The 14,097-nt window shown below is 38.8% G+C and overlaps 1 protein-coding gene across 8 annotated transcripts in view; it reads right to left on the bottom strand.

The window, feature by feature from the left end:
• ALG9 (ALG9 alpha-1,2-mannosyltransferase) overlaps window positions 1–14,097 on the bottom strand; it is a 102,783-nt gene that overhangs the window by 67,842 nt on the left and 20,844 nt on the right. For all 8 annotated transcript variants that reach the window (XM_082343495.1, XM_082343494.1, XM_082343498.1 and 5 more), the window contains 5 exons: window positions 8,197–8,319; window positions 5,331–5,485; window positions 2,786–2,915; window positions 2,019–2,166; window positions 726–855 (listed from right to left, as the gene is read on the bottom strand). In XM_082343495.1, the coding sequence (XP_082199621.1) occupies window positions 726–855; window positions 2,019–2,166; window positions 2,786–2,915; window positions 5,331–5,485; window positions 8,197–8,319 (686 nt within the window). The remainder of the gene's footprint in view (window positions 1–725; window positions 856–2,018; window positions 2,167–2,785; window positions 2,916–5,330; window positions 5,486–8,196; window positions 8,320–14,097) is intronic.

The following is a 14,097-nucleotide window of genomic DNA, read 5'->3' as shown; positions in this document are numbered from 1 at the left end:
AAGTATATGACATAAGAAAATCTAAATGAAATGTATTTGACATTTAAATTGTTAAATGTTTCTTTAACAGATAGGCTGCCAAAAAATGTGTTTTCTAATAATTCTACAAAATAGTCCTTTACTGTCTCTGGGAACCAGGAACATTATCTTTATTGCTCTCACCTTTTCCACAATCAAAGATTTTACAGGTATCAAATGACAAAAGGGTCATCTTTCGAAGGAACTGAAATAAAATCCGCATGGGATCTCCGAGTGCGTAAAGATGAGTGGGTAGAAGAGCACGGCCCTGACAGATATTGCTTCATGGACTCAGTGTGAGAACAGCCTTCACTGACTGTCCACTTGCTAAAACCAGAGTATACTAATAGTTAGGTCAAAGGTCCACCTATAATTTGAAAGTTCCCCATGAAGCATTTTAATGGACCAAAGAGTGATAAGAGCTGCAGAATATGTTTCAAAATGATGATCTGAATTCAACATAAGAAATTTTCCAGCCCAGTTTAGAAAATATGTTCAATTATATATTTTACATGGAAAATAAAGGAGGTCATTTGAAACTAAAAATGATACCGTTCATCCTTTCTCAACAAAAGTCGTTATATCCCTCACCCTAAAGAAATCACTTTCTAAAAAAGTCCCATTTCATCAATGCTCTATTATGTATGCCAACAGATTTTAAGGGTAGAACTCTTTTCAAAGTAGTAAAAGGAGAATAATGCCCTTACATATCTGGATGGCTCCTCTAGGTTCTGGTCATTCATGTCAGTAGGAACAATCCGGCTGGCCAGTGGTCCCTCTGCGAATGGTTTTGGTAACTGGCCTCTGAACTCTGATGGAATGAACTGAAGCTGCCAACTGTCAGAAACACAAATAAGGAGAATAAGAAAAACACAGGGGGCTCACATTGCCAAATGTACTTGAAATACACAAGCAAAAAAAAAAAAAAATTTCATGTGAAAAACATTTCACTTGGAGACAAAATGTTTCTGCTAAAACCTCAACCAGAGAGAATAGAGACAGAGGTCACAATTCAGTCCAAAATCATTGAGAAATTTTCAACTAGAGGTCTCTCAACCCATTTCACCAACTCTTAGCAGTGAAATCTGCGATAGTGATCATACCATCAAAAGAGAAACATCAAAGTTTATTGCCAATTACCTGTGATCAGAGGGACTTACCAAAATTAAAGCAAATTCATCAGGTGTGTAGAGAAAAGAGTGAAATGTAAGAACTCACTGTGGGAAAAGTACTTTGTTCCTGAGTAATCCTCAAAAGTACCTTTAGTTGTGAAACTATTTCAAATGTAAAAGGCAAAGGCTAAAGTTAACACTTAAAAAACAAGTTTTAATTAATCATTAATGACTGATACAGGATCTTTATCCATCAAAAGATACTACCACCAGCTAAGCTGCTGAAGCCAGTCCCCAAACGGAGCAACATGACTCATCTTAACCTGACTTCCCTTTTCCCGAAACAGGACTCTTCTCTGTCCAAATGAAGCAAATACAAGGGAACTCAGAGCCTATGCTATCACATCCAACAACAGACAGCATCAAGGAAAGTGGTACAGAGGTCTTAGCCACAGCTTTCCCAGTGTCCATACATTGGTAGAGAACGTTCACTGCTGTGGGACGACAAACTTGTCTTCTCTAAAAACACTCTAGAAACCTAGAGTCTCTAAACCACTTTTAAAAGTGGATTAATATCAGTTAATTATAAAAATTTAAATATGAATCCTCAGGAAGAGCCACTAGCAGGAGCCCAGAGCCCAAAATGTCTTCAGACGTCCCCAGACCTCTGTGGTTACGGGCAGTGCAGGGGGCATCACCGGACACAGCACTCATTCTACCAAACACAGGCCGTGGGTGCTCAGCACAGGCCCCACAGCTCTCTGAGATGGAAAATCATTCAAAAACTTGTGCAAAATCTAAAATGAAGGAAAAGTTAAGAAGACACTGCCACAGAATTGCTATTTTTACACCTTGATTTAAAACTCTGAGAATTAAAGGGCAACTTACTTATCGGGCAGAAGGAAGCTGCTGGGAAATCGATACCACTCTTTCCCTACACAGACATTAACAGGTCGGCCTTCCGGGACAGTGTGGATGGTTGGGTCTGTGGCAATTCGGTGAAATTCTGGATACAAATCGAGGGGCCCATGATACCCTGGAAGGGAGAAGGGTTTGTGAAAGCCAAAGATGAGGGAGATGAGATTCTGACATTTAATTATAATGCATGTTAATGTCCCACTGTGATCCATGTGAAAGGTACACCGCAACCCCAGCAGGAAGCCCACTCTACGGTGTAAAACGCCTCTACAGTTAGGAAGATGATTAAAGCAGAGGCCCTATTTTTGCCAGAAATAATTTGCTTTCTTGCCCTTCTCTATACCCTTCCACCTTTTTAATTTCACCTTCTTTGAGCACATTTCAATATTCTGGATCCAAATAATGGTTATAAGAAAGAATATAATCATGGGACTTGAGCCCCAAATTTGCATCCTAAGTTTAAGGCTTCCTTAATTCATCCTTTAAAAGGAAAAAAAATTAGTAAGAATAGAGAAGACGTTTATAGTTAATCACACTAAAAGGAATTCTCAATCTTCTCTTCAATCCTAAGGTACAGAAGTCACATCCCAATCTTAATATGAAGTCCACAGGTTCTCCCTGTAGAAAAGTCCTCCCCCCGCAGCTTAAGCTGAATTGTATTAAACAATCATGGGTCAGGCAAAACCCAAGGTATAGTGCCTTGCGAGTACGGGTTAAGATATTCTCAGTACATCTACCTCTGAACAGTGCCACAGAGCGAGAAAAAGATAAGAGCCCAAACAGGAAGAGTGTTCCCAACGCCAGCCAATTCGATGTCACAGTATAATGCTCCAGGCGGTATCGCTGAAACACGAAGTGGTAACATTTCTAGAAGGAAAGAAAACTTTATTGAAAAAAGAAGATACACCTTGCAAAATATACATAATCACAAGACATCATCATAACTGAGAGGAAGAAAGCAGAAAAAGAGGTTCTACCAAGGGTCTGAGCAGTAGCAAACAGTGAAGTACCCACTCCAAATTCTCAGATTAAAGCAAATTCTGCTAAATTGTCTGTAGATCAGCCTAGCCAGAGGGCTTGCCAAGAATGAAATCTCACTAGCTTCATAGGAAAATTATTTGGATACTTCCCTAATGCTTAAAGTCCTAATAATTTATTTTTTAAAAATATTTAAACAAAAATGCTTTTCCTAGTTTTCTTTGATATATGAAGTATCTCAATCTATGCTGATATAACTAGTTATTAACCTTCACTTTCCTTACTAACAAGTTTTCATCCAAGTTTTTAGTAACAACAAAATGTCTCACGACCAAACAAAAAGAAGAAAGAATTCCTCTCATAGATTAGGAAAATTTTGTTAATTATCTGCTAAACTACTTCACAAACTAGATGAATATCACTAACAATATATACACACCTGCATGAGTTCTGCAGCCTTTGAACACCTTCCCATGAGATTTCTGTCTTTCCTTCTTTCCCTCCTAGACTAGAAACTACTTTTGGAAAGCAATTTTGCAATACATAACCAGTGCCATAAATATGTTTGAACCCCTTTCACATTTTCTGGAATCTCTCCTAAGCAAACAATCCAAATACCTAAACAAAGATATTTACCCTAGCATTATTTATAATACTGAAATAAGTGAGCAATCTAAACTTTAACATAAATCATATCTAATCATTATGTATAACCAATTCAATATATTATATATTACATAATAATGTTGTATATTATATCCACCTTAGAATATTATATTGCTATTAAAATGATGGGTATAGATATGGCAATATAGAGAATGTTATAATTATATTAAGAGGCATGTAAAGTTACATGAACCTTAGATTACAATCATAACAGATTGTTATATGATCGGCAAAAATGCTGGAAGGAGATTTTGTTAGGGTAGTAGGACTGATTTAGAAAGTGGTAAAAGAAAAATCATCTGCAATAAAGTTCAGTTACATTTATAATTAAAATTATTTTTTAAAACTATCATCCTAACATGGACGAGCTTTAAAAACATTATGCTAGGACTTCCCGGTGGCACAGTGGTTAAGAACCTGCCTGCCAATGCAGGGGACATGGATTTGAGCCCTGGTCCAGGAAGATCCCACATGCCACGGAGCAACTAAGGCTCAGCTACTGAGCCTGCACTCTAGAGCTCGCCTGCTGCAACTACTGAGCCCACGTGCCACAACTACTGAAGCCCACACACCTAGAGCTGGTCCTCTGCAACAAGAGAAGCCACCGCAATGAGAAGCCCACGCACCGCAACGAAGAGTAGCCCCCCGCTCGCCACAGCTAGAGAAAGCCCACGCAGAGGAACGAAGACCCAACACAGCCAAAAATAAATAAATAAAATAAATAAATTTATTTAAAAAAATAAAAATAAAAACATTATGCTAAATGAAAGAAGTCAGTCACAAAAGACCACATATTTTATGATTTCATTTATATGAAATGTCCAGAATAGGCAAATCTATAGAGATACAAAGTAGATTAGCTGTTGCTTATGGCTGAGGAGATACAGGAGGGGGGTTACAACAGCTAAAGGGTACAGGGTTTTTGAGGTGATGAAAATGTTCTAAAATTGATTGCAGTGATGCTTACATAGATCTGTGAATAGCCTAAAAAACACTGTATCATACACTTTAAATGGGTAAATTCTATGGTTTATGAATTATATCTTAACATAAATCTGTTAAGAAAAAAACCTATCACCCTAATTATTCTTTTTCTGCTAACTGCAAATGGTAGCAGAGGTTAAAAAAAAAAAAAAGCAGAGTCTGGCGCTTCTGAAGCCATAAATACAGAGATATTCAAGATGAGTTGTGACAGGGAATTGACCTGGACAGGTTTCAAGCCAGGATTACAAAGTGTCCCACATTGCTAACTGCCTGCTGTAATCCCAAACACTTGAGCCAGTTTCATTCAGGTCTTGTAGTGGAAGAGTAGACCTTCCATTAGCTCTGCTGTGGTTCCACCGTTCTGTGCTAGGCCCATTCAGTGACTTAAAAAAATTCCTTTCATAGCAATTGGATTCTTATTGGCAACAGAGACAAACTAACACACAAGTTAACACTGCAAATATGTAATCAGCAAATAAGAGTCAAAGCAACATTTAAGCAATCAATACATAAAGCTTTATAATATGATCTGTAACAGGTTTAATGTACAGATAAAATATCTTAGGTGGAAGCATTCTGTAATTTGCCTATAAGCTTTATGAATGATTTAAAGTGAAACAGAATGAAGCAGATATACATTTCCTTGAAACTCACCTGAAGTGCAGAAAGGGCCACAGCACCACAGAGACATACAAGTGGATATACAGGGAAAAGAAATCTCTCCTCTTTGTGAGGCTGGATGAAGAAAATTATAAACCAAATATACATTGGAGCCAAGGTAAGCCAATATGGGTGGCCTAAATTCTGAACTGTAAGACAGAAAAATATCCACCTTTCACCATATTAGAACAAAACAGCATGTTTAGTTTCAATGTTCTCTTGATCTCAAACTGGGATATATACCCTAGGGCACCCAATAAAATGTTTCAATTCTTGTATTCACACTTTCTCTGATATAATAAAGGAGTCAAGTAGGAAGAGGTATATAGTCCTTAGCTCTCCCAAGAGGTCCAACATTTAAAGGGAGGCACAATACTGGATTTAGCTAGAACAGGTGAATGGGTAATAGAGCTTAATAATTTCTACACTGGATGAAGAAAAAACAGATTTCTCTTTCTAATGAGTCCTGCCACTAAGACTAAAGGTTCTGAGATTAACCAAAAGCATAACATAAATTCATTTCTTGGATTTTAATTCCTATGTTCTGTTTACTGCATTAATCTTACTTATACACCAAATAGCTATAGATCAAAGAAAAGGAAAAAAGTAGGATTCTCAAATCCATCACTGGTTTTCATCAAGTTACAAATGAGAGTTTGTTTCAAAGCAAATATAAAAACACTCTTAAAGGAAGTTTACTGATCAAGTTTTCTCTCCTGTTCTGCAGTACCCATCCACTCTGTATCGCAAAATTAAAGCCAAGATGTACTTAAAAGCATGTGAAAGAATTAAAGGAATTTAATGAAAACTAAGACCTAAGCACCTACTGGAAGGTTCCTGTGGTTAGGTACATGAACACTGAGTGATAAACCTGCAACCCACAGCGAAGGCATCCCCTACTGGGCTTATACTAGTGACAACAAGCAGTGCGTAGGAATCACTGGCCAAGGGTAGATAGACAGCGCCCCCTGGTGTCCATTATGTCTACACTGAGCAAATTTAGATGAAAAGATCAGGGTTGTCATCAAAGCCCAACTTAGCAATGTTTAACTGTGCTCCGTAGTTATCCGTGCTTTTGCAGAAACTCTTTAGGAATAAAAATTCTTGAACTGTGATAACAAGCTTGTCTTTTAAACTTTTCACTCTAAGATTTTATCATGAGATTTTAGGCTATAATTTAGGACTTATACCTTTCCAGGATGTATTTTAGGTTGGAATTTTCTTCATCATAAGAAAAAAAATCTACCTTCTACAAGTAAACAATCTTTTCCTCTTCTGTATCTTAAAAGCTAACGAATACATTTTAAAAATATGGCCTAAAATTTTGAAATGTCCTCTATAAAATGTACAAAATTATAACCACAGTTGTACTACATGATGAGATAATGGGTAATTCCTTTCCTGCCTCTTTATATTTTTCTACGTTTTTTTCTTTTATTATTTTTATTTCTTAATGTTTCTTCCTTTGAAAAAGTATTGTTTCCATTATAAAGTACACAAAAAATATAAAGAAAAAAACAGAAGAAAAGTACTAAAAAAGTATTTTAAAAAGTATAAAGGAAAGCCCCTAGGTAACCTAAGGATGGGGACTAGTTACTAGGTGGACATGTGGATACATTACACACTTTTAAACCAAAATTGGATTCATACTTTAGAGAACAGCTTAATATACTATTTTTATTTTATTTTTACTGTTTTTATACTTACATCACAAGCATTTCCAAATTTTCCACAAGCATAAATTATTTTCATAGTCAGAGAAAAAGTTACTTTTCAAAAAAAAAGAAAAAATGATCCTTAAGAAATACAAGGAATGGAGGAATACATTAATACCTCGAGGGGACAAACAGCTGAATCCAAATGTGGGACACTATGCAAGATGAATGACCTGGTTTTTTTAGAAATCTTCAGGAGGAAAAAGGTGAGAGGGGGAACCTCTAAAAAAGCTTATGAAACATAACACCAAATTCACTATATGACTCTTGTTCACATCCTGCTTTAAACAAACTATAAAGAACTATAAAAAACTATAAAAAGCTATTTTTCAGACAATGTAGGAATCTAAATATTACCTGGATATTAGATGATATTAAGAAATTACTGTTAATTTTGTTAGGATAATGGCATCATGGTTATGTTACAACGAAAGTCCTAAAACAAAACAGAAGTGACTCTGAAGGCTGCTTTCATATTCTTTGAACACAGTGAAGTCTTTATAAACCATTAATAGTAGAAAAGCAGAATGGGGAATGGTACTGAGGGATCATATGGCATCCAAATCAGACTAAAAAGTCTCAAGTTAAACCTCCTTCCAAAGCTCAGATGCATTTCTGCTCAGATCTGTCTTCCATAAAAGAAACTATGGGCACTACATATCCAGAGCCATGACAACCTGAGAAAACACTGGCTGTGCAACACAGAATCAGAACAAGCATCAAATTTGGGGGAAGCTCTATATGGTTTAGTTTTCAAAATTTTGGTTGAATTTCCCAGAGAATGTTTGCCTCTAGCATTGATTATCTTAAGCAATCTTGCATGCCAACACACAGTTCTTTAAAAAACAGAAGACTCATATAGGCTTATCTCCCAAGATTTTATAAATGTTTTTGCCTCCCCAGATGGTTCTGTAAATCATACAGACTTCCTCACTTGCAATTATTAACCAAACTTTCACATAGGTTAACAACATAAGTTAAATAATCTACGAACACAAATGGAAAATGCAATAAACCAACCAACCATTTCCATAGGAAGAAAATGGAGAATAAAGTAAGTAGATTCTTTTTCACTTCTTGGTACCCATTGTTACTTCTCTTCCCTCCCCCCCCCCACCAAGTCTATCATCCGTTATGCCACTCACCATGAAATCTCTGCAGTAGGTATTCCATAAGAGAAGTCAGTGGTAAGACCAAGAGAGCCAAAGCAAAGACTACATTAAAATTCAGAAATCCATTAATTAAATAGAAATACCACGGCTCTATACCTGAGGGAGATAACGAGACAAGAAATCATTAGTGGATGCCTCCAGTACCTATTACAGCGCTTGACTCATACTGTTCTTTGTTCAAGTAACGTTGATGATCCAGTGCCTCATGTGTATGAGAGTCCACAAGCCGCCCCAATCTTAGAAATCAGGTTTCAAATATTTAGCTGTATTTTCTATCATGACCACTATATCTAGCCCAAACGGAACTAATACTTTTCACAACCACCAAATAACATAAATAGCTTAGTGGTGACACTATGATTTATAATAAGTAGTATTTATTTGGTCTTCACCCCCATTCCTAGTACAAAGCTCCTAAAATTACCCTGGTAATTTCCGAAGTGGTGAGAGTAATAAAGGTGTCTTTTGTTCTGTTAATGAGGGAACTTCAGGAAAGCCCCCAGGTAACCTAAGGATGAGGACTAATTGCTAGGGGAACCAATCGAGTGACAGGAGGGTTGGAACTTTCAGTCCTGTCGTCCCCTTCTCTGGGGAGGGGAGAGGGGCTGGCAATAGGGTTTCATCAACAGTGGCCAATGATTCAAGCAATGGTACTTATGTAATGAGGCCTCCATGAAAATCCAAAAGGACAGTCAGTGTTCAGAGAGCTTCTGGGTTGGTGAACAGGCAGAGGAGCACCCGGGTCTGTGGCACACCCAGAGAGCACGGCAGTGCCACATTATCTTCCCGCACACCCTGCCCTACGCATGTCTTCCACCTGGCTTGTATCCTTTATGATAAACTGGTAAACACAAGTAAATGTTTCTCTGAGTTCTGGGAGCCACTCTGGCAAATTGATTGAACCTGAGGAGGGGGCTGCTGGGACTACTAATCTACAGCTGGTCAGTCAGAAGCCCAGGTGACAACCTGGACTTTGAATTGGCACGTGAAGTAGGGGCACAGGGGTTGGGGGAGGGCGGGCGGGGTGGGTTGCAGTCTTGCAGGGCTGAGTTATTAGGGCCTTTCCCATTTCCTTCCCACCTGTTTCTCCTAGTTACATTCTAGCATCCTTCCCCTTGATACACTCAACCACTATTTGATAGTGTGTATACAGGGGACCTGTGTTCCGTAAAAAGTTAACAACTTGTTTTCCTTAGGAAAACCATGTTCAGAGACCCAGACCCTGCTCATAAGTTTTGGGGATTCAGAATGAAACAAAATGACTGAAAACACAAGCCTTACTCACACAAGTTTTGATGCTTTAACTCAAAATCCTTAAACTCAAATGATGAGAAAAAGCCCCCCTCTGCACATTTAGCAGGTTTTTCATCTGCTCTTCCCCTCCATGTGATTACTTCAATCAGGCAGTGAATGACACATGCGGGTTTTAATCACTGTGTGTTGTGACACCCGCGTTGCACCACAGCAATTTCCTGCAATCAGCATTGCTTAAAAGGGTAATCAGAAGGCAGAGAAATAGGCAGAAAAGCCTGACATTTTTGCAGCTTGCACAGCAAAATAAGATTAGAAACCAAACCCTTAATGCTAGAAACATCTAAGGGAGGAGGAAGAGGAAGAAGGGGACCCTAAGGAAGGACTCAAATTCAATCGTGGGTCACCTTTTGGGAAAGCTCTCTCCTTCCTGTCTAAATACAATGATAGGGACTGTTCAGGAACAGAGATTTTGTCCCAGGCCAAGCTCATTAGAGACATTTATATCTTGTATTCTCTACAAATAACCTTTTGGGTTATAGAAAACTAGTGGATGGTTTTATTTTCAAAACAGAAATACAAGTCTTCTCTGGATTTTAATTACTATTTAACAACACATTTCCTAAATTGAGTTCTTTAGACATCCAGCTTCCAGAGAACTAAGTTTTTGCACAATCCTCTCCTGACTGCCAGTGTGGTGGCAATGCTATCAACCTTGACCCACCTTTTTCTTTACAAAATTCTGGAAATCTGACCCTGAGAAGAAAAACCAGAGTGACTAAAGGAAAGGAGATCACCCTCCACATCATCTATTACAGATGCTAAACATCAAAAGAAAAAAGCCTCTTTCTCTTTGATCTTTGTAAATATATGTTTTTTCAGGAAAGCTCTTTAGTCTTTTTGTCTTTACCACAACTTACTATGCCCTCCTGTTAGGGGTATCTTTTTACCAAGGTACGCTGTACTCTGAGATGTGGAACCAAAAGCATTAAGTTGGTAAACTCAATTATTTTTATGTGTTAGGAGCTCATAGATCAAGTTCACAGCTAGGCCGTGAACATTTCGTAAGACTGTTACTTCCCTGAAGGATGGTGTAAAAATCGGGGGATAAGTCAAGATTTGGGAAGGTTCAAGTTGACAACAGTCTTAAAAACAAGAGCAAAAGGGGACAAAAATAGTGAATTCTGTTAGCCAGTGTCCTCCCCTACTTGATGAGGCATCTGCCTTCAAAGAGTAAAAACTTTTCTCTCTTTCCAGGGAGATATTCAGCGCTGCTCTCAGAAAATATCAAAGCTGAACTATGTAGAAAAAAGTGTGCCAGAATGACAAGCTAAGCATTTAACTGGTGCAAAATGAAAGGTGAAAGGAAGCTGGAAGCAGGGTCTTTGCAGGGAGTGACTCACCTATCTCCCTCTTTATGGAAAGTGCCTCAATTCCTTTCATTCAAACGAGCTAAAGGGAGCTTTGCAAGAGGCTAAAAGAAGAGGGGATAATGTTTATTGTTCCACAGATTGAATGAAGGGGAACCATTTTATAGGCCTACAATTTTATAGAACTCTAGGAACTAAATTATAGTAAATCATCCTTATAAATGTCAAATTTGCACCACCAAGAAGAAAAAGCCACCAAGGTTCAACAGAAATGATTAACAAAAGAGGGAAGGCTCTGGAACAGCTGTGGCTGGCAGGTGACCCTGAGCACTCCCCAGAAGACTCCTCTGGGGCTTCACCCTCTACCGCTGCTGCCGGAATGGAAAACCGTGGGCCTTTTGATAGAGGACACCAGCCCCTACCTTCTGAAATCTCCTGTGCTGTGATCTGACAGATTTGATAAAACACACAAACAGGCAGGGATCACATCCTAGGCTACCGAGTGGCATCCTTGAGCAGACCCACTGTTATTTTTTAGGGGAGAGCATTTCTTTTTTTTTTTTTTTTTTTTAATTTAATTTTATTTATTTATTTTTGGCTGTGTTGGGTCTTCGTTGCTGCACGCAGGCTTTCTCTAGTTGCGGCGAGCGGGGGCTACTCTTCATTGTGGTGCGCGGGCTTCTCATTGCAGTGGCTTCTCTCATTGTGGAGCACGGGCTCTAGGCGCGTGGGCTTCAGTAGTTGCGGCACGCGGGCTCAGTAGTTGTGGCTCACGGGCTCTAGAGCACAGGCTCAGCAGTTGTGGCACACGAGCTTAGTTGCACCGCGGCATGTGGGACCTTCCCGGACCAGGGGTCGAACCTGTGTTCCCTGCACTGGCAGGCGGATTCTCAACCACTGCACCACCAGGGAAGCCCGAGAGCATTTCTTACACCTGTCCTCCCACACCTTCCCCGGGCCTGTGTCCTCCTCATCAGACAGCAGCACTGCTCTTCACTCACACACAAAAGTACGTAACCTCAGCATCTGAGAACTTGAAATGTTACAAGGGAAAGAGTGCCAAAATCAGTGCCAAGACCAGTCACTTTCCTTTTTGCAACACTAAATTTCACCTCTTGATCTCTGACCCTATAGAGATGTTTTCCCTACAACTTTGCAACTTTATGTCTACACTACTCTAAATTTCCTAAATGCCAAGTATTCTTTACCTCGTCCAAGTAATAGCTGTGAAAACTATTTCTTTCCCCTGGCTTCAAAAGTCAAGAGTCAGCCCAGGTCTGGAATGTGTCATTAATATATGTTATCTGGCCAAGAAAGTATAGAAAGGTCCCTTTGAAAACCAGAAACAACAGAGAGAATAAATATTTACAGATCGTCCTCGACTTATGATGGAGTTAAGTCCTGATAAACCCATCATAAACTGAAAATATCTTAAGTCATAAATGCATTTAATACACCTAACCTACCGAACATCATAGCTTAGCCTAGCCTGCCTCAAATATGCTCAGAACTCTTACGTTAGCCTACAGTTGGGCAAAATCACCTAACACCAAGCCTATTTAATAACACAATGTTGACTGTCTCATGTAATTCATGGACTACTGTACTGAAAGTGAAAACAGAATGGTTGCCGGTAAAGAATGGCTGTAAGAGTTTCCACTGTTTACCCTCATGATGGAGTGGCTGACTGGGAGGTATGGCTTGCTGCCACTGTCCAGCATCACGAGAGATATCATACCGCCTATTGGAAAAAGATCCAAGTTCAAAATTCGAAGTACGGTTTCTACTGAACGTGTATTGCTTTTGCACCATCATAGAGTCAAAAAAAAAATCCTAAGTTGAACCATCATAAGTTGGGGACCATTATTACAATCACAATGGAGAGACTGAAATTATCTTGCTCATGTCTGTGTAGTTCCTACCTAAAATTCAGCTAATGCTGTAAAACTACTTTAAGTTTTTAAAAAGGAACTCAATATTCAATCTTTTTGTCTCAGCAGTCCCTACACTTGAAATTCTATTTTTCTACAATGTACCCGCATGGTGCCTACCTGGCAAACTCCTTCTCTTCCTTCCAGGCTCAGCTCAAAGATCACTACCTCTAAGAAGTCTTTCCTGATACTACCAGATGAACTTGCTCCTTTGATTCCCTGTCTTTCCACTGTAGCACATAACAGATTGGACTGTAATTATCTATTCATGTGTCTGCAGCCTTATTAGACAGTAAATTCTATGAGGACACATGATAAATGCTCAAAAGCAATTGATTCAATGTTTCTTTAGCTGAAGTCATTTATCCATTCATTCAAGAAGTATTTATAGGCTTATTATGTTCTTATATGTAAGAAACAACACTAGATGTATGCAAAAACTATCAGCACAACGCATTTTAAATTTTCAGATAAAAAACTATGTGCCTACCATAGCTAACAAAGCACTTTAAGTAGGAGACTCTTAGAAAATAGTCAAAATAATGCCAAAAAGTGCCAAACAAGTGAAAGAGTTTCCATGACAAAAAACAGGCTGTCTGACAACTGTACAGCATATAAGTCTTTGATATTTACTGAATGGACTCAACAATTACAATAAAATTAGCTGACAATGGTAAAGTACTACTTTTACCTCTATTCTTAACTTGTATCAAGATAATCCCAACCTAGCACACCACAACAGGTCTAGACAAAATAGTTCTAGGACATAATAGTGATCAGGGCATTTATGTAATCTGATGGGTACTCCAGAATTTGTTCATTCATTCATTCATGAGAAATCTTTATTGAAGACCTAGAATACACAAAGACTACCTACTCCTAAAATGGAAGAAACATTCTCTGTAAGTCTGCTAAAGCAAAATGGAGCTAACATGGAAATCAGACACCCCTGAAAATTTGTCAAAGATGAGGGAAAAGCACAAAAATTCTACCATCAAGGAACAACCCCCTAAAGTCTGGCTGACTACAGCCCCGCACTCAGTCCTGTTGATACCCAGTACGACAATTCCCTCTGTCCCAACAAAGCTTTTTCTATCACTAGGAAAGTGATCAGTTCCTGCACATCCAAAATAGCAAAATCTGAACTGAAGCTAGCCCAGGTTCACTAAAGCTGGCAGAACAGAGACCCAAGGACTCTTCCCCATAAAACACTGGCTGAAATGAACAGCAGATGCCAACATCCAGGGAAAGACTGGCCACTGCTCCTGGATCCCAAAACCTACCCACTGTTAAACTAGAAACATAAACTTAAGTCAGAATTT

This window comes from Balaenoptera borealis (assembly GCF_965194805.1).
Source record: "Balaenoptera borealis genome assembly, chromosome: 11".
NCBI lineage: Eukaryota > Metazoa > Chordata > Mammalia > Artiodactyla > Balaenopteridae > Balaenoptera > Balaenoptera borealis.
The sequence above is the reverse complement of the archived record's forward strand: the minus strand, read 5'-3'. Positions and strand labels throughout refer to the sequence as shown.